This window comes from Passer montanus, unplaced genomic scaffold, assembly GCF_014805655.1.
Source record: "Passer montanus isolate IOZ18808 unplaced genomic scaffold, ASM1480565v1 scaffold2, whole genome shotgun sequence".
In the NCBI taxonomy this organism is placed as follows: Eukaryota; Metazoa; Chordata; class Aves; order Passeriformes; family Passeridae; genus Passer; species Passer montanus.
This window is the reverse complement of record NW_024366591.1, coordinates 17446377-17467523: the sequence shown is the minus strand read 5'-3', so window position 1 is coordinate 17467523 and position 21147 is coordinate 17446377. Positions and strand designations below refer to the sequence as shown.

The window sequence follows — 21147 nt, the reverse complement described above, 5'->3', positions numbered from 1 at the left end:
GATTTTTCAGGTTTTGATTTGTTTACAAGATTTGATTTGTTGTGAAGCCACAAAAGGAGATAATTTACCCTTGGGCTGTTCTTCCCCTCCTTTGGAAGGTGGGAAGAATCTGGTGGTCAGACTTCCCAGATGGTTTGTATGTTTAGTTTTTCAGGAAGTCTTAAAAATGAAGAACTTAGTTACATTTTTTTTTTCTCACATCACTGTTTAACTTGGGAGTGGATATCCCTTTTCTCATCTGTTTTTCAGAACAAGTCATCTCAAGGGCTCTAGTAAGCAGGAAATACAGAAAAAAAATGTGGTGAATTGCTCCTGAAAAGCTGCAGTTATTAGGCTTTAAAATGTTCCCCTAGTATTTCCATTATTGCCTAAACATGCCCTGTGTAAAACACTGAGCAATAAAAATAATTTAGATGTTAAGGTAACTGACAAGTACTTAAGCATGACCACTACTGTTACATTAGAAACCCAAATGAGATTTTATTCACATCTGCCCAATTTTTATGTGTGAAGGTTCCCTTGTGTCACTACTGGAAACCACTGAGAAGCTACATGGAGAGCTAGGTGGGTGAGTCTCAAGAGAAAGAAAGTTTGCATTTACAATTATTTTCTTTTTTTTTTTTCCTTTTTTTTTTTCTGGAGTGAGGAAGCTGTTAAAAGAATATGAGAAACAAGGGAACTTTTAACTTTTTTTCTGCAGACACTCCGGTGTTTAATAACTTCCCTCTAATGAGAACCTCCATCATGGCAAAATTTCACTATTTCTTCTACATAAATAGCTCTTCAGACAACAACATCTGCATTAGATGTTGGTTACTTTCGGGTCCTGCACTCTTCCCATCTGTAATCCCACCAAAGCAGAGCCTGCAGTGCCCAGCAGTCTCTCAGGCACTGGCCAGGCTTTGGCAAGTGGTAGCTGCAGTGTGGTGAGATCTCTGCTGCTGGTGAGGATCAGGTTCCAGGAAGGAGTTGAGAGCAGTGTAAAGTTATGAGGTGCTGCTGTTTGTCTCTCAGTAGCCAGGAGAAGAAATGACAACAAAAACAACCTTTATAGGGTTTCTTAGTAAGAGGTAAAGTGGTAAACAACTGTTCCCCCTCGCCACACAAGGGTCACACTTGGAAATGGAGCATATCTGTACAATGAGCATGGCCATTCCTTGCTATGTTTCTTCAAGACACAAGTTGTTCTTGTATGAAGCCTCTGGGAAAGCAGCTAACTCAGGTATGTGACATATCTCTAGGGAACTGCTAATTTGTAAATGTTGCAACAACACCTGTAGTGCAGGCAGTGGCTAACTGGGAGTCTTCATGTACTGGTGGCAAGAGAAACATCACCTGAAAAGAAAACCTCAGAATTGCCAAGACAAAGTGAAGCTGAAATTCTCCAAGATCTTGAGAAGTTTCAAGGTCAGGAGCACTGCAGGAGTGGAGGAGCATACAGGCAACAGTATGGAGCTAAAACAGTGGCAGGAAAGAATCCCTGAATCCTGAGATGTGTGAGAGACCCAAGGAGAGTGTGTTTGATGCATATGAAGGAGTACACTTCCACAGTGAAAAAGGCACTTAAAATATTTAAACATAGACAAATAGTGTGAAGTTGTTCTCCTTTTTCACTTCTACTATCAACACAGTAGGAAAAGCATCTGTTGCTACTCACAATCACAACTACTTCTAACTCCCCATCTCCCTTAAAAATACAAAAGCAACATAAATTTCTGCACCCATAAAATGCATATTTGCAAACTTTATATGCACAGATTTTCTACTAGCTGTATTACCTGATCCAATTTCCTCTACCATTGCTGAAAAACTGCGATCTGCTACCCCAACATGAATTGTGGCTGCTCCCAAAAGGTAGCCCAGCAAGTACAATAAGGGAAGGCTACCAGCTGGGTTTTTATGAAAGAAGTACCTGCAGTGTTTCACATATGCTTTGCCTTTTGTAACTTTGCAAAAGCATTCTCTATTTCTTCACGTATTGTGAAATTCCACATAAATGGTGAAATGAAATTCTAATGAAGCATCACTGAATATATGAAGTTATAAGTGATAGATTGATATGTTAGCTGCTGTTAACTGACAGAAAGTGATCAGCTGTTGTGAAAGTACAGCTTTAAAGACCTCATACAGCTTTTCATACAGTCCATGAAAAAAAATCTGCTTCTAGTAAATTTATTTTGAACTACTGTACAATGAAACAAGAAAAAAAGAATTAAAAGTTTAATCCTGAATTACAATAAAAGCAATAACTTTAATGAAATGTTCACACATTTTTGCATTGCAACCTAAGTTTGGAACTAGACTGACATAGATGACACTTCCATATAAAAACTCATAAAATTTTGGATTTTTAGCAGCTTTATTAGCTATGTAAAGACACTGAACACTTCTTGCCATTGAAAGTGACATGCAATGTCCCAGTGAAGCAAGATCTCATCCAAAGAATAATTTTCTTTTGAAAAAAAACATGTCAAGCCCACATTTTCACATACCTTCCATGTCCTTTTTAACATTACTAACAAAACCCCTTTTTTCTACCTCAATTATTCTGCCAGCTCTGAATCCCCTGTGGAATTAACAAGGACTTTTGCTTCTCTTTGCAACCCGGACTTTTGCTTCTCTTCTTGCCCATGTCAAAATGTCTTATAGCCCAGATTCCCTCAGGTCATTATGGTGTAAAACATGCCACAGTCAGCACTTTCACTACTCCTGATGATGACATGTGGAGCAGAAAAAGTCTAAATTGAATCTCAAGATGCTGCTGGTACAATAAACATATAAAATTACTTGTACAATCAAGCTCCTATTGTAACATGGCTTTTTAAAAATGAACCAAAAATTATTTCAGCAACACACTGTATATTCTGTTCCCTTACACCTGTGAAAAACAAGAGAGTAGTAAAATCATCTCTCCCATTTTTCCCTTTCTGTGTAGTCTTTTGCGTAATGATGGGAAAACCTTTCAGGAAGAAAACATTCAGTAAGCAACACTGTTCACCCAGTTTGCAAAGACATGCACAGATTAACACTGTACTTACCACTCCCACAGGGAAAGCTAGAACAGCCATCATCCAGTCCCGGAGGGAAATGAGTTTTCTCAGCTGCCGCTCTTGCTCTTGACTGTCATTCCCTCTAGTGAGAAGACTGGACAGGTCAGTCAAGACACAAATCCCAAAGAAGACAGCCTGGATAACCTGCAGAGAAGGGGAACACACTCTTGAACACATCTTAATCTGTGTTCCTTCTCCCATTTCTTCTTCCCTTGAACAGAGAAGACCAGCCCTTCAGCAGAGAGCAGGTCAGACACAGGCATGCATGAGGAATATTGCCACAGAATTGACATGGGAAGTGGGAATACATCAGTCCCTTAAATATGGGTAGAGTTTATTCACATAAAAGCCACATGTGCTTCAAAGTCCTGCATGCACCTTGCTCCTAATCCACAGGGGGGATGCATGTGAGTGGAAGGACCATTCCAGAGGTGGCTTTCCACCCTCACCTCAGATATGTGCCACCTGCTGGACTTGAACTGCAGCCACCCCTTCCTCTGTCACTCCATACAGCTCATCCCCAAAGCAATTGCCTCTGAGGCAGAAAAGTGAGGAATGCTCCCTGTGAGAAGAAGGGAAAGAAACAGAAATGACCTTTGTGACAGGAGGTCTGTTTTGGAGATTCTGCCTGCCCCAGACACTCCACCTAAAAGTGAAGGAAGTGCCTGAGACTTCCTGACAGACACAGCACATGGCCCAGGCATCAGCAAATCTACCTCTACTTCACCTCAGGTAGTGAATGATAGAATGAAAGAGCTGCAGGAGTTATTCACTTTCTTTTCCTGATGGCAAACTGTCATTTATCTATCTTATCCTTTTTTGCATTTACGTATTTGTGTGCAATAGAAGATTATCTGTTATATTAAATCGTTTAGTTTAATCACCTGAACCCACTGATTTGGTTCAAACTTGACTCAATCTTAATGTGATCACTGAGTTTTTCTCCCTTAATTAGCTTAGTAAAACTGTAATAAGTTAGCTCAGGAATGCTCTTGCCTGAGGACTTGCACATCCTTTCTAGTACAGTTCAGAGGAAGTGCATGCAGCTTGTTTACTCCCCAAACTGGAAGGTCGGGTCACAAACCCACACACATCAGGTCATCTCAGGTAAAAAATTAACAAAAACATGGGCTTGGTTCCCAAATTAGACCATGATTAATCAAAAAACATAAACACACCTATGCTTAGAATTCATACTTCACGTATTTTAAAGCAAGCATGGAGTCCTAATTTAGAAGTCTTACTGTAAACTAAGTGTTCCACTGACTAGGAATTTCTGACCAAGCAGAAGACTACCCATAACAAATAAGAATAGCATATACCCAGATGCTGCAAAATACAATTATCTGCATACATCTTTGCAGAATTTCCACTACAATAAAGAAAGACAGGCAGGCAGGAGGGAAGGATGGACAGAGAGACATACCAAACAGATGCTGGCTACCAGGAAGAAATCCAGAGATATGTAATGATTGGATGGATTAAAGTACACTTCCTTCCTCAACACTTGTAAATTCTGGCTGTAAAACTGTGAATGACAAACACTAAAATGGCCCCTGGATCTGCTTGCAATTCTGTTGCCATTGCTTTCTTCTCTCCAGGCTGTAGCTACATGGAATTTGCTTAATAAATAGATGAAGCAACATTACAAAACATTCCCTGAAGCCGTGAGATGTGACAGACTACTAGTGCTAGAGTTGCATATTGCGCTAGAAAAAGGTATTACTATTTCAAATGACTGCTTAGAAAAAATCTTCTACATAATTTTTGAAAAGCCTTTTAAATGTAAGTTGGGACTTCTTGGAGCTACTAAGAACTCCTAATGCACTTTTTCATATTATTTGTTTGAAACAAGCACTTAGTTGGAAAAAAATCTTCCCATACTCAGCCCTATTTTCCACCAAACAGATGGCCTATTTGGAGAGCTGAAATAGAAGAACTAATTATGCATTTGCTTGACTTATGAGGAGATAGGATACCATCTACTATTCACTCAACAGTGTGAATGCCAAACAAGACAGAGATGGGAAAAAAAGTATACCTAACAGTAATGAGATCAATCTGGGTGTTAAAAAGTTTAGGCTGAGTACCAGGAAATATTTCCTAACAGTTAGCTCCGTCAGACCATGAAATAGTTTCTCAGAGGAAGTGGTGGAAGCCTCATGGCTTGAGTCACTCAAACCAATATTGGACAAAACACTCAATAATGTACTGCAGGGAACAGTATTATGCTGGCAGGGCTTGGAAGAGTGACTAATGGATTGTTTGCAGCTTTAACTACAATTCCCTGAAATGGTCCCTCTCCAAAGAAACACAGACTCAAACAATCACACACCCACTTTCCAAGGGAATTGAGATTGTACATCCACTAATCAATCACAAACTGAGCAACTTCTCTCCCTATTATGCTGTTATGAACACAGAGCTTCAAGAGAAAATGTAATGATATCATTGGGAATGAAATCCCAATTAGGAGTGACAACTCCTGAAGGGAAATACCCAAAGATTTCAGAGGGTAGGTATGAAGCAGACTACTCTACCAAAACATTAACAAATAAAAATCCATATAGGAAAGAGAAAATTACATCTTTATTGAGAACATTCAGAGCCAATGAAAAAATTGTACAGTGTTCAGGGAGGAACAGTTACAGCTTAGTCATACAAATAATGTACATACATTCACTCCATTCATTCTACTTCCTTTCCTTTCTAGAATGCACAAGGAAACTCTTCTGACACCTATCAACACCTGGGATTAGAGTTAGGACCTCCAGAGCTGCATGAGTCTCAGCAACATTAATTAAACAGAATCAGTAATGATTTATATCCTTTGTGGGTCTGACATAGGAAAAGCACAGCATGCAGCTCCTGGTGGCTTTTGGTATGAAACAAACTTTTAAAGCCCATGCTCCTCAGTGTGAACAGCGTCTAACAGATGTGAAAAAAATCACAGCAAGGAAATGGAAACTCCCTCCAAACAATGGTCTCCAAGGTGCCCTGGTGTTACCTCAGATTTCAAAAGAGAGACCTTATTTTGAAAATTTGCGGTGGTAAATCTTGAAACATCCTCAAGCTGTTAAACAGCTGACTTTTTTTTTCGCTTGAAAATGTAAGTAAGAACGGTATTTCAGAGGAAATACTTTCCAGTTTTGCCTCTAACTAGAGCTTGAAGGAAAACAGTGATTTAGAAAATGACAAATTTGACAGAAAACAGACAGAGCTTCCCTATGCCATGTAACAGTATTGACAGAATCAAAAACTTATGAGTAGAGTATGCAATCCCAAGAAAATAAGTGAACAGGTATAAAATACTGACTGCTGATCCTTTTTCTCCTAGAAGCTTAAAGGGGCCACTGCCACTAGAGTTGATACTACAGTACCTTTAAACTGTGATAATGTAATGACAAGTAATAACAATGGCCATGTAAAGGAAGTCAGCAAACAAAACTCAGAGCAGAGAAAACACTTGTTAAGTTGCTGCGGGAGAAAAACAACTATAAATATAAGATGAAACCAAGCAGCACAGGAACCTTCTCAAACAGTGAGATGTGTTGAACTACATAGAATAAGCTAATTGTATGTGTCTATCTAGTACAAGAAAATAAAAACTTGCTTCAGTAGGATAGTTTTTTTCAAAAGGACTGCAGCTAAAGACCTCCTTGTACTACTCCTAATTTAACTTCTTAAGAGTCAAACGGAAAACTTACTTCCTCATAAATCCATGTCCAGGGTATGGAGACTCCCTTCTCCCCCATGCCATGAAAACTCCATGGTGTGGACAAGATCTCTTGAGATTATGAAAATTCTGTTACTAGTCTTAACAAGGCAGAAAATCCCCCATTAAATTCACTGAATCTGGAATTTCATTCTCTTTCAAGTTCACTCTCATAATCAGAAGCACTCCTTAGAGCTCAGGGCAGAACTGGAAAAGTCTCTGCAAGCACTAATACCATTCAAGGGTAATTATTCCTCTACCTACCTGTGATCATGGAAAATCACTGTCCTCAAGTTACCATTTTCAAGATTAACACCACTTACTTCATGTGACCCTCTGTGAAACAGGCTGGCAAACAGACAGCATTGCCAGAATAAAACATGGGAGCAACACTCACAAAATCCACAAGAAATAACAAGAAAAAAGCACTAAGTAACCAAACATAGCCCACATGATAGGATGACTAATTCACAGAAGGGTGTCAGGGAAGCCTTACTGATCCATGGGGGCAGGGAGTGGCAGGGGGGGTAGTAGGGCCCATCCCATCTTCAGCCAGTGGCACAGGGTCAGTCCCAGCCTCAGGGCATCAGGCATCCCACTGGGGACAGGTCACCAGCTCACAGCTCGGGGGGCAGACATAACCTGACCCATCAAACTGCTCAGGCTTGAGACACATGTTGTATTTCCACAAGAAGATGGAAGTTCAGCTCTACCAGCATGCAAAATCAAATTGCTGGAAGTTGTAATTTCTGTTGTATTTCAGATTTTATAATCTGTCATATAAAGAACATGGTCCGATTTTCCTTTTCAAACAATGGAAAATTATTTATAACCTTGGAGTACTGCCCACCACCACCTTAGTTTTAATTTCTCCAGCCTCTAGACATCATCACTTGCTGTAACAAATGTACTGTGCTTCAGCAATGAAGATGACTGTTTCAAGTGGTGTTGAGTATTGGGCTGTTTGCAGGCACCTGTGGACAGCCTGCATCCTTAACAACAGCTCAGTTATCTGTACTTGCAACATACAGAGGAAGTCCAGGATGAGAGATGGAGAATAACAAGGTATTTTTAATAGAAAATGCTTCAAATGAAGCGACGGGTTGTAGCTGCTTAATAAATGTTACTGTTCTTAATTGCATGGAATTCTGACTGTTCTTGCCCATTGCCATTCCACCACTACTCACAGGCACACTGCTTTATTCTTCTCACTTCTCCCCTGCTCGCTGTATCTTTGTCAGTTATGATAGCAAGCAGAAGCTGGACAACATTACAACAAGTAATCTTTGTATCAGAGACGCTACAGACTTCAGATAAGAAAAGGACAGATTTTTGTGTCTACAGACAAATGAAAGAAAGGCATAAAGAAAAAAATGCAAGAACCATGAGCCTTTAAAATACTAAAACACAGTGTAATACATCTAACCATTAACCTATAATTGATTAGGGTGCAAGAACCATGAAAAAGCACTCTGTGCTACTCAGAATCATTATTTCTGTGCATGGAATAGGGAAAAAATACTCGTATTTCAATAAGCATCACCCCAGAAGATTCATTGACAATAAGCTGAGGTAAACAGCAAGCTTGTGTCGTATCTTCTTCCATAAGAGCTGCAAGAGCCATGGTTGTTTTAGGTTGCTTTGTTTCTTAAGCAGGTTTCAACATCATAGGTCACTTCAACACAGAAAAGGATGAGCCCCTGGCCCACCAAAATCCAGTAGTCTCAGAAAACAAATACATCATCTACTGAAGAAAAATAACAGACAAGGCAATGAAAACATAGTAAGCCAAAGGAATAGTTAATGCAAATGCCATCTATTTTACTTTGAGTTGTTTACTGGCTAGGAACCTAGACATAAGTATTTCTCCTATCCCTTCTTTCTCTTTTACTTACACAAATTAAAACTAAAAACTACACCAGTAAAACATGACACTTCTATCAGAAGAGACATTAGATCTCAGTAACTGGATAAAGGGACAGCCTTATAAATGTCCAGCACTGTCCTCCTCATCCAAGCTAAATGACTCATATCTTCCTTTGCAGCCTTCAGTGGGGGAACAGCTCTTCTACTCAGCATGTTGCACATGAAAACTAATCCTTAGTAGGAAATTTAACTTCATTTTCATGATTTAGTCATATGATATGAATCAGCTTATAAAACATGCCTAATCCCTTACTGTATTATGCAAATTCACGGACTCCTTTAAATATAATCCTTTACATTCTACATAACTTCCTGTGGTCTCTTCTCTGAAGCCCACCAGCATTGTCCAAATATAACCAAGGATGGGGTTTTAAACCACTGAGATTATACAGATATACAAAAGAATAAAATCTACTAGGAAATGAATATGCGTGAAAGAAAAAACTGTTTGACTCTTGGGTCTAGTTTTTATAGATACTGTTCAATTCCTAGTGCTTAAGCACCTATTATGAAGGTATGGAATGGGGACCAAGCTGTGTAAGATAACAAGATCTTGTGTTTCCATGACAAGAGATGCCTTTTAAAATTATGCCTGTTGGAATACAAGATATGTTTTAATCTGGAGAGACAAAAAAAGCAACTCAACAGGCTCTTCCTTTCTCTTTTCATCTTCCCTCCACTTAACCCAGGAAAATCCCTTACTCTGTTACTCTAACTTGAAAGGTTAACTCAGACCATTCAGTTTTAGCATTATTTTTGACTGTCACGTAAAGATTTCCAAAAATATGCAGTACAGTTCTTGGAGAATAATGCATTTGTGCTAACATAGTTTTAAAAGCAGTTTTTATAATACTTTAAGTACTTCTGTAAGGACAAATATTCCTTACTACAGCAAACTAAACTGAAATTTGGTACACTAGCAAAACTATTTGGAAATACTATATTTTTTGACAGCAACAGAAGCATCTTTACTCTTTTTATATGGGTGCAATACCACCAGCAAAAAAAAAAAATCCATAGTGGACAACTGAGGAATTCATTTTAAAGTGCTACTCTATCTCAGCTGAGTTGCATAGATGACATTTCTAACATGATCTCAGCATGACAGAGTGTATGCCATCTGGCTCAGAAGTGCTAACAGCCTGGAATCCACTGCCATGTATCGAATGAAGAGATGGAATGGACAATGTACTAAAGAAATATGAATAAAAATTTGAACAGATGCTGAGAAAGTACTACATTTTCTCAAATCTTTTGCAATTATATCAGCTGTGTCATTCCTCTCCAACACCATGTCAGTCTTCTTCTTAGATGTTCATATATCTTACTTTGATCTTGGCTAATACACTCAAAGAAGCATGAAGCTCATTGTTGCAGTTCTTAAGAAATTATTATTCTATTTTTATCTTTATCTTTTTAATTGTTTTGACTAAACTAATTTTCTAACAATCCCCATCTTCTTCCTTGCTCTCTTACATTGTCTATAGAAAAGCTGCCATTACTACTTATTGTATCCTGCTTATACGACAGTGTAATTTCATTAAATTTATATAATCCATTCAGCAAACATGTATAATACAGTTTATTCAGAATAGATTATGATTTTATTAAGTTATATATTTTATGTTTTTCTTTGGTAAAGCTTAATCTTATTAGGATTATACACTGCTCAGAAGGTTATGTCATTATTTTTGCATAAATGATAATTTTACACATTTTAGCATGATTGGTACACTCTCTTCAGCAGTGCTCTTGCAGTTAAGGCAGGAAAAGCAGCCCTCTAGACAATGTTTGGGATAGCTAGCTAAGAAGGTAAGACTTGTTCTACAGCTGTCTGTGCTAAAATGAGCTTTAGGATAGGGTTTCCCATGGCTGGAAAGCCCCTAGCAGTTTGTAAATTAATTACCCTCAAAAGGAAACTGCATTTTATTAAGAGCAAAACTTTATTTAAAAATGGTTTGCTCAAAACCCCAGAAACTTCTGCATTGCACCAAATTTTTCATGTTTAGAAATACACTTCGAATACCGCTAAAGAGAAGCAATTTTGACTGATCAAAGAGCAACTGATTTTGCTTTTAATTTCTTCCCTTTTTAATGAATAAGATAATAGCTGCCTTCTAAACTCCTGAATTTAGATAAGGCCATTACAAATGTATCTCAGCAACATGGGGACAGAGCTGGAAATGCAAATGAGAAAGTCACTATAATCTTTTGAGACACAGCAACCTCAGTGCTGTAGTTTAGGAAAGAAAAGGTTTTAAAGGTCTGTTTCCTGAGCACTGTGAAAATAGTAATGAATGACTCCACATACCAGTCCAGAAAATCAAGCTTTTACATGATATGCATCTAAGTTGGACAATTCTCCTTCTCTCCAGGGAAGGAAAGGGAAGGAGACACTGAGGGCTTTATCCCACCCCGTCATTCATCCAACAATACACAAATAAGGCAGTTGCAAACCCATATTGTGGAAAACAGCTCAAATCTCTGATCAAGATCATCTTCAGCTTTTGCTTAAACTCTTCTTCCTTTGCACACTGCTGCAGTAGCTGAAGTATAACTTACGGCAGGAAAAGTATATTCATAAATAAAGTTATTAGTAAGATAAGGATTTTCTGCAATTTAGACCACAGCAAAGGATGCTGCTATTCAAGCTCCACTTGAAAAAGAGACAGGACGTAATTTTGTACATTAATTATGAAGCACGTGGTTCAATGAAAGGTGATCTAACATGTTACACCATCCTCATAAACAAGACTATTCTTTACACAGCACTTCAAGCTGTTCTAAAGAGTTGCATTTTGGGAGTGTTACACCATCCTCATAAACAAGACTATTCTTTACACAGCACTTCAAGCAATACACTGTTCTAAAGAGTTACATTTTGGGAGAAAAAAAAATTCTCATTATCTCTCATCTCTAAAGAAACCATGGGAAAACCCCTGATATAAACTAACTGCATTTAAATTAAAAATACAAGCGGGGGTTAAGCGTTCACTAGGTGTGTGGCATTCCAACCACAGATGATAACACTGCCCTGCTTTCATTGTCTTTCTCATGAATCAATCTCAGAGGAAATGAAGGATTTGTTTCCTGGTTGTTGTTGGTGAAAGCAAGGCAGGGGGAAATGACCTGGCCAAGGCAGCAAGGCACCCCAGGGGTGAACTCAGGTGTCCTGACCCCTAGGCAGTTCTCCAGGCATTGTATCAAGCTTATTTTCCATGCACCTAGACTCACTCTTATAGAAACAGCCATTTCCAACGCACACACATTTCATTCCCTCCAAATGCAGCCATACTACTGTACTAACAGTGTAAATCTAAGAATCCAAATATTTCTCCTCTTATGCAGCTTACAGTGATCAGAGTTTTCAAAGACCTTCTTTAGTGTACTAAGCCTTTAATAGTTAGATACTATAATTCTGACCAGCTGATCTATTTCTGCCAACAAACTAGAGTTACCAAGGTCTCTAATACCTTTGGAGATCTTGTCCATTATACCACTCCCACCTTCACTGCTCTTACACCATATTTCATACAGCAAATATTGATTTTGAATAACAGTAGTGGTAAATATATATTTTTAATTTTCTCCCTTGTTTTGCTCTGTATCAGTAAGTTTGATGTGCTGCAACTTCAATGTGGTGTACACTTGGCTTCTCAGCATCCCTACAGGACAGGTCACAGAGTAGAAGAAGCACAACGACCTCATCTGCTACCTGGAAACTGTCTTTGGAGAGAGTGGTCTGAAAAAGAAAACAGCATGGAACCATATCTTGCCTTATATGCTCGTGAACACAGACACAGCTCAAACCTCTCCCACTCTTTCTTACTGTAACCAACTTTAACTGTTTCTCGAGTTTCCAAGAAACCTTTCAGACATACCAGTTTACTGTGCTTCTGGCTTACTCACTACTTTTCACTTCATTTGCAAAAGAAAAAAGAGATTAACTATATGGAAGTTTAATTTTACATCTTCTTACATATTAAGGGAAGCCACTTTATGACAACTACCTGATATCAAAGCAGGTTCCAAACCCATGAGATGTAGATATTCTCCATCAGCAATGAACATATTTTTCAGTCAGTAAGCTCTACAAGTTCAAGAATAGGCTTCCCTTTCTTCTCGAAGAAACAGAATGCTCAAACAACACATGTTGTACCAGGTAAGAAAGTAGCAAATCACCCGAGTAAAGCAACCTTTGCTGAAGTGTAGTTCTGGTAACAGTGAGCACAGTGTTTTTGATTTTCCATGGCAGGAAAAGCACTTTGTAGTAGCTTATAAACATGGCAGCCTGGCAGGAAAAAAAAAAAGCAAAAAAAAAAAAAAAAGCATCTGTGCCTACCAAAGAACACAGCCTACTAGTCAGCCAAGCAGGACACACCAGGAAATGCCCAAGCATCAACTGGCCTCTGCAGAACCTCTTGGTCCTCCCAACACTCCTGCCTCCATGCACCGGGCGGGTAGGTGCACGTGCACTCCGAATTAGCACAGCAGCTGTAATTGTAACGCAGCTGGGGACAAGGGCTGTGCCCCTGCACAAGCTGGGCCTGCTGAGTCACCAGGAACTCCCAGGGCAGTCCCGGGAACTCCCCAGCCAGTTTCTGTACAGATGAGATAATTGATGGATAGCTACTGGAACCCGCCCCGGGCAGTCCCAGCTGCACCAGAGGTCTGAGGCATCGATAAAAGAACTCCACAGGCAGTCCCAGTACATGTTAACAAGATAATCAACTGCATGTCACAAACTGGGGAGGCAGGGAGTTCCCAGCAGCCCTGGGAACAACCCAGGCGTGTCCTGCTTTGCTCATATGAAGTAAATAGTGAACTAATGGACACTATTTATCTATTGAGATATGTATATCATTGAACCGGACAACTTTTTGCACACAGATGAGATGATTTTAACTAGAAACTCATCATGCATGCACTGGAGTGTTGACAAGGGGATGTAGGCCAGCTGGAGGAAACCAGAGGTTGGGGGGTTCTCATCCAAACAAGCTGAAAATGCTGCTACAAGGATACTTGTGATGGAGACTCCCGTCATTACCTGGTTAGAAACTGGCCTTACTGGCACAACAGTGACAACAGCAACATCAGATTGTTAGCTAATACGCAAACCGATGTGTGTGTGTAATATGAACCAGAAGAGTCTCTTACGAAAATTAGTCTACCACCACATAAACTGGCCACAATGAAATGTAATGCAGATTTAAAACATTATCCTAGATGTATCAACAGTGGTCCAAGAAAATGCATGTGATGTTACTGTCTGATTTTATGTAATGTACCTCTAATTCCAACTTGCAGAATACATACCTTTTTTCCCAAAACATCTGGTAAATAAATACTTTACAGTATTCTGCCCTGTTCTTCACAGCACAAAAACCAGCTGGTTACCCAGATAAGGTTTATAAACGTTGGAGGCTTTTAGGCCATGCCCATTTGTTTATAATCTGGCAGTAGCCCATTGCAGCACAAGGCCCAGACACCCCTGCAACAGAACAAGAACCTCTCCAGTCTGGGCCACCTGTAACCACCCAACAAGAAACTTCCCACTGGAGTCCCGGAGCAGAGCTGCTGAGCAACCCCTATCAGCATGCCCATCTTGAGACATTCACTTCTGACTAACAGCGAGACTGGGTCACATTCAGCCTCTAGCTTTCAATCAGCCAAGAATCCTGGGTCAGAGATGTGTTACAAATTTTATATTACACAGCCTGACCAGGGCATTGGACCCTTCCATCCCCATGTCATGAAACTCAACTCAATGACTCAATGCCAACTACTCAGTGCAGAGCTGAGCTGAGTCCACCTGGACTGTGAGCTGTTCTGTTACACTCAGGAAAGCTGGGTTTGGATTATGCCTGTATCCACCAGGAGGTTCAGGCACAACACTGCACAGGGCTTTTACATACCTGGCTAAAGTTGAAACCAGAGCTCTCACACAACACTAATTTCCAAGGAGCAGACCATAAAGTGAGATGAAAATAAAGCAAAAATGAACTGGATATAGTAAGGTAAAGAAGTATGTCTGGAATCCCAACCTCTCCTGCAAGGCACATACATGCAGAATTCAAATGACCTCAGTCAATTTCTTGTGTGAGATGAGCACTCACAGCTTGATGCCCAAGAAAGGCTTTGCAAGTCCAGCATTTTGGGACTACTTACTGTAACATATGGTAGAAAGAAAAGACAAATTCTTGGTATCTAACTTTTATGCAGTATCAAAGTATAATACTTGCTAAGAGATGCACCCTCTACACCCATTTCAACCCAAACTGAGCTTAAAGAATAATTCCTGTCTTCAAGAAGATATATATTACTGACAATGTCAAAGAGTATTATGCCCATCTTTTCTGGTAAGTTGTGCTAGTGTAGGAGAGAGCCCACAGATGTTGTTGGAACTTATACTGAGGTTCCAGCCCTGTGCCTGTATTTCACTATAAAAACTATCGGCTAAAACACTTTATCTGGAGCAAGAAATAGGAATCAGAAACAAGGACTACATCCTCTTGTCCCATTCTTCTCCACACAAAATGCAATCTGTACAGCCACTACTCTAAGTAAAGTTCTTTGTGAATACTGTCTACCATCTTGCCACTAAAGTAATTATTTTCTTGGTGCAAAAACCAATATATTTTAGAAATCTCACTGCAGAGCTCATAAATATCACATTTCTTCATATATTACTGAAACCTCAAGGAAAACACATGCTGGAGATGTTTTTCAAGTTCCAGTTAACTCCATCAGTTTACTTTGTTCTTCCCACTCCACTGAAGAGAAGAAGCATGTGTGAACTCTGGCCATATACAAAGTTTGGCTGTCAAGATCAACTATTTCACTTCTTTATTTCTATTTATAAATACAGTTAGGTATTACAAGAGCCAGACTATTTAGCCATGAAGACTGTCAAAAGAGATAATGTACTGTGTCTCAATGAATTACAAACTGGCTGGGTGCCTAGCCTATTGACTGCAAAAGTCCACTCCATTACAGCTCCGGCAATGTCTTCTATCTACTTCAAATAGGTTTTTAAAAGCAGACAACTGTGAAATGACTATACGGATCACACAAATTATATTTTTTTTACTCCTTCTGTTGGTTATCTGTAATTATTGGTTACTAGTTCTGATGTCAACTCAGGAAGAGTAATACTTTACCAGAAAATCTAACTGATGACCTTCAGAATGAGATACCACTCAGCAGTATCTCCAACAGTACCCACACAGATATGTGTTAACTTACTCTGCTGGAATTAGTGCTGTGATAAATTGTTTTCCTTATGTGTTTAGGGAACACACGTGCAGCCACAGTGTGATCAAAATTAATATTACATTTCAAGGAACCAAGTCCTTAGTGTAGTAGCAGTTACAATAGAGTGATAGTTGTTAAGAGAACCATGAAATTTTGTTTGACTCACTGCAGGCATTGCTTGTATCTGCTTCCAAAATATCTAAAATAGATCACTAAAAAACAAAGGTAATAATACCTACAAGTATAGCAAATTGAATACAGGTAGGCAAACATATTCTTTTGAGTGGAAAACACTGAAAGAAAACAATAACCCAGAAAATGCACATTGACTCCAAGTTAGAATACCACAGCTTGCCTTTACATGAAATTGTATTTTCTTTCAGAGGAAAATACAATTTAAATACTGGTTTGATTTATAAAATGCTTGGCATTCAATCATCAACTTGCATACATGCAGTGTAGTAAAAGCACATTGTGCTTCCCTGCAAAGGGTTGTCTTCTCAAGAAGCAGTGTTTATCCAGCTATGAACATAGTCAAAACATGTACTTCATCTAAAGCAAAATATTATATAGTATTGCAATAAAGTAATATTATAATTAATATGAAACTACTACTTCAGAAATTGCCTGTCTATAATTATAACACCTGTATTAATGCCATGGTCAGCACGTTAATCCATAGTCAATTTGAAAAACAAGCACAAAATATCTACAGCAGAAATGGTCATATTTTAACCATGAGCTTATTGATCTTATATGGTAAAAGGATAACTATCATATCATGATGTCCATATTTTAAATGTATTCAGCTGCAATGAATGAATGAATCAATCTGCATATCACAGTATTACTATGGCATTATGATTGCTTCTCTACAGAAATTTTCCTACCCTTACTTTGTTTTTTGTCATTACCACTTCCCAGGTTTTCAGACTGAAGATGGAGAAAGTATTAGAGGGACTCTTTCCTCTCCAAACAACTCAAGAAATCAGAGAAGGAACCTGAAAGGATCTAGTGTACTTCAGTTCTAAGTCTGCTTTCCCTTAATAGCCCTTCGTCAATTAGAAATTATTTTGCTGCTAAATACAGAGACAGCCAGCTTCAGACAGGACTTTTTCTTTGGTATTATTAGACCATTTCTTTTGAAGAAACCTGAAACTGATCAAAGAGATGATCTGTTTATTTCTTATGCAGCTCTTATTTAAATTATTCTAAATGTCATACAGAAAGGATGCTTTACATTGAACTGTCATAAACCAGCCTAAACTGTATCAATATGCATTACTCAGCAGTGTAAACTGAGTAAACATCCATATATTGTAATATTTCTATCAAGCTACGATTTTTTAAAAACCAACAGAAAATCATGAAGCAGAGACCAATAAATTGCTAACTATCCTTAATAAAATCTCAAAAAAATTAAGTCTGTTTCCCTGATTTTAATTTCTTTACTCTTATTAATGGTAATCTTTTTTAAGAACTAATAAAAGAGATTTTTCATATCTAATTTTTCATAGATTAATGTATTTATTTAGATCAAAAAGAGGAGTAAGATTTTCAACAGAGATGTTCCCTATCAGTGTCTATTTCATAAGAAGGCAAAACAGTACATCTGTTAACTTCAGTGTTGCATAATAGCACAGGAGGAGTAACCAAGAGCAAAGTAGACAAATCCACAGCAATTTACGGTTTTGTAACCAAAACCAGCACTTTAAATTCAGCTTGAAAAAAATACAGGAAACTACTGTAGCTGGACAAAAACTACTACTGTAGCTGGACAAAACCAAAAAAAGAGGCAATTTCCTTGTGGTAAGATATACTTAGTAAGCAGACTGCTACATTTTGCACTACTTGCCATTTTTGGATAAAGCTTCTGGTGAAGAAAACTGCAGCAAAATAAGGCCTAAGGCATTGATGCCATGTGAGCATTAGAAAAATGTGACACTGAACACAACTGCCTAGTCAACCACAGGCAGAAGAAAGGACTCCAGAGTTTGGGAAGGTAACCAGACTTGTAAGGGCGAAAACCAAGTAACAAAATGGCAATCACTTCCCCTAAAAATGAAATCTTGTTTTTTGCTATACTCCTTATTTTTTGTTATACTAGAAAACAGTGACTAAAATGGTGCATTTATTTTATTTCTGTTAGATAAGTATCATGACTGGTGATAGGCTGGAATATGCTAAAATATCTCCAAGCAGAATTCTAACAGTTCTGAATTAAATAAATGATCTTAACTTCAGATGTGTTGCAAATGCAAAGAAAAGCTTAAAACAACACATTACGTATTTAAATTACAAACTAAAGAAACTATACATTTTCTGTAATAAGTAAAAATGTTTCTTTTCACTATTCTCTACAAGATTTTAGAGGTAGTAGATATTATCCTCCCACACCTCATTGTTATTTGCAGGTGAGTAGGAGGAAAACCAGTTTTCCTACTTTCTAACTCCCAGCTGGTTTCTCACTGAATTGATTTCTCTTCATTCTGTGTGAATGAAATAGTTACTGAACTAACCTAATGAATAACAAGAAATACTTTCTCTGTATCTGCAGAGGAGAGCAGTGTTGTCAAAAAAGCAATTAATACTGAAGGAAACTCTAATTCTGGTGCTTAACCATTACCTTTAAATAGTTTTGTGGTGTGGTTCCTGTTGAAAAGTTCAATAGCACAGTCTCCATCTAGATTTAACAAGAACTATTGAAAAATCTGGACATGTAGTACATGGTAATAAAAGTACCTGAAAATATGCTGTACTAGGATACATGATGGATTATGAGCGTGTTACACTACATCCAGCAGACACGATCATCACCTGAGATGATGGTGATCATCAGTGAGATCCTTAGCAGAAGATGTGATTGAGCAGTTCTGTACAACACAACAGAAAGAGACAGATGTGTAACTGTAGAAGAGTGGAGGTATCCAACTTACTTGTCAGAACTCAGGTGGATGAAGTCTGAGGAAACCTGGGTCAGTATTGAGCATGATCTGACTAAGGGATTGGACTAAATGACCTCATGACTTACCTTACAACCTGAGTGATCCTATGATTACATTACATCTGGAACTTCGTGTAAGGAAAGTGTTTCGTTGCATCAAGGATTGTGAAATCTCTTCATTGTTTGTGAAATTCACATATCTCTTGAATTATTCCAGCAGATCACAAAATTTTAAACACTTCTGAACTATTTTCACAATCTACTGAAGGAATTTTCCTATGGTCATTACAGGCTTAAGCTTCACATGAGGACTGTGGTGAACTGACACTGCTTCAATGGTACTTGGTCTCGTATAAGTGTCACCCTGTTGGTAAGACTTAGAAAATGTTACTCAGAGGGTAAAAAAAAGAGTCAGGGGACAGAGACCAACTGAAGATTTGAGTAAAAAGTTGTATACTAGACTATCATTAACTAAGAGGTACTCAGTAGCACCTGGTTACTATTTTATATGCTTATGTAGAAACAATCAAAAAAATTCAAACCCCATCCAAGTTGTTGCCCATGTAAATCTGGAAATCATTCTGCAATTGCAACATCTGCACTTGACAGGTTCAACTCATCCATTAGCATAAAGAAGAGTTATCTGTGCATGTTTAAGCATGTGCCTTACTGATTGTTTCATTGTCATTTTCTGTCTAAACAGGTCAGGAAGTTTTTACATACACACTTACATACCAGAACTGCCTTTTAAATCTATAGTGACAGTTCAAAATCTGTTTCTATCTCCATGAAACCGAAAGACATTGAAACAAATAGCTTAGTCTTTTCTATGTGATTTTACAGTCCACTGTTTTTCAGTAATACAAAGAATTCTTACTCATACCATGTCAGACTTCTGGTTTATGTTAAAGGAATGTTATCCATTCTTTGGTGAGGTCTTCATTATGGATCCTGGATCCACCTTGCAAGTGTCAGCAGCAAACTAACACCAATTCAGCTTTTAACCAAGATGCACAATGCTGATAAAAAAGTTATCACTTGAGTATCAGCCAGGCAAGTTGCATATGAAATGCAGCACTAATGTAATTTCTTGAAAAAGCTTATTAAAGTTTTGCAGGTAGTCTTTCCAACAGCTAATGGTATGTTATGAAAGGGCTTATCAACTGGGAGAATAATTTAAGGATTTGAATTCCCATAGGTGGTGGTTACTCATATCTGTGTGCAATATAGACAAGACAATAACAAACTAGGATGAAATTCTCGCTTCACTTAGTTGAGTCTTCTGTCAGTTAAAATATGAAAGGTAAAATACAGATGTAACCAAAGTTATTTTCTCTGCTGCTGATAACAACTGAACCGAAAACTTCAGTTTGTCTTGGGATATTGGAGTCTTCCAGTTTCATACCTTGGACACGTACACTCCTCAAAGAGTCTGCCATTCCTCACCATTGATCCTAGAGTTAGAACCCTGAACCTTAATGTCTGTTTAAGCCACCATAATGACATTTCTTTCAGCCTGCAGAGATAAATTCAGCTACAAGAGAGAACAAGAACAAGGAGACTGCAGTAGGATGACTGTTGCTACCTTTCCCCCTACAACAAGTTCAGTTCTATACAGACTACATATACCCCACAAACAAGATTCAACTATTCACATTACAGGTCCTGTTTGGGGGGGGAGGGAGGGGGTGTCCTTCTCCTTTATTTGGCCTTGTAGTACACCCTGCATGGATCTCATGTGTATGCAGTGTTCCCTGAGCTTTCTATTTGTGCTGTATGAGATGGGATAAAGTCAATTTCCTTCAGAGCAGCTAATATGGGACTATGTTTGAAAATAGATGTTTACATTATTGCTGAGCAGTGCTTGCACCAAGTCCAGGCTTTTTCTGCCTCTCACACTGTGCCACCAGTGAGGAAGCTGGGGGTGAACAAGAAGTTGGGAGGAGACACAGCCGGGACAGCTGATCCCAAGAGACCAAAGGGATATTCCACAGCATATGGTATCGTGTTCCTTACATAAAGTGGTTGGAAAAAGAAGGAAGAGGGGGATGTTTGGAGTGATGGCATCTGTCTTCCAGAGTGACTGTGATGTGTGAGAGAGCCCTGCTTTCCTGAAAATGGCTGAACACCTGCCTGCCCAGGCAAAGTGGCAAACAAACTCGTTTTGCTTTGCTTGTGTGCATGGCTTTTCTTTTCCCATTGAACTGCCTTTACTTCAACCCACGGGTTTTCTCACTTTTACTCTCCTGATTCTCACC

The 21147-nt window shown here is 38.6% G+C and overlaps 1 protein-coding gene across 1 annotated transcript in view; it reads right to left on the bottom strand.

Annotated features, from left to right (window-relative positions):
- Positions 1-21147, bottom strand: part of AIG1 (androgen induced 1) — a 123994-nt gene that overhangs the window by 84076 nt on the left and 18771 nt on the right. Inside the window, exon 2 of the mRNA XM_039707568.1 lies at positions 3039-3194. Within this exon, the coding sequence (XP_039563502.1) occupies positions 3039-3194 (156 nt within the window). The remainder of the gene's footprint in view (positions 1-3038; positions 3195-21147) is intronic.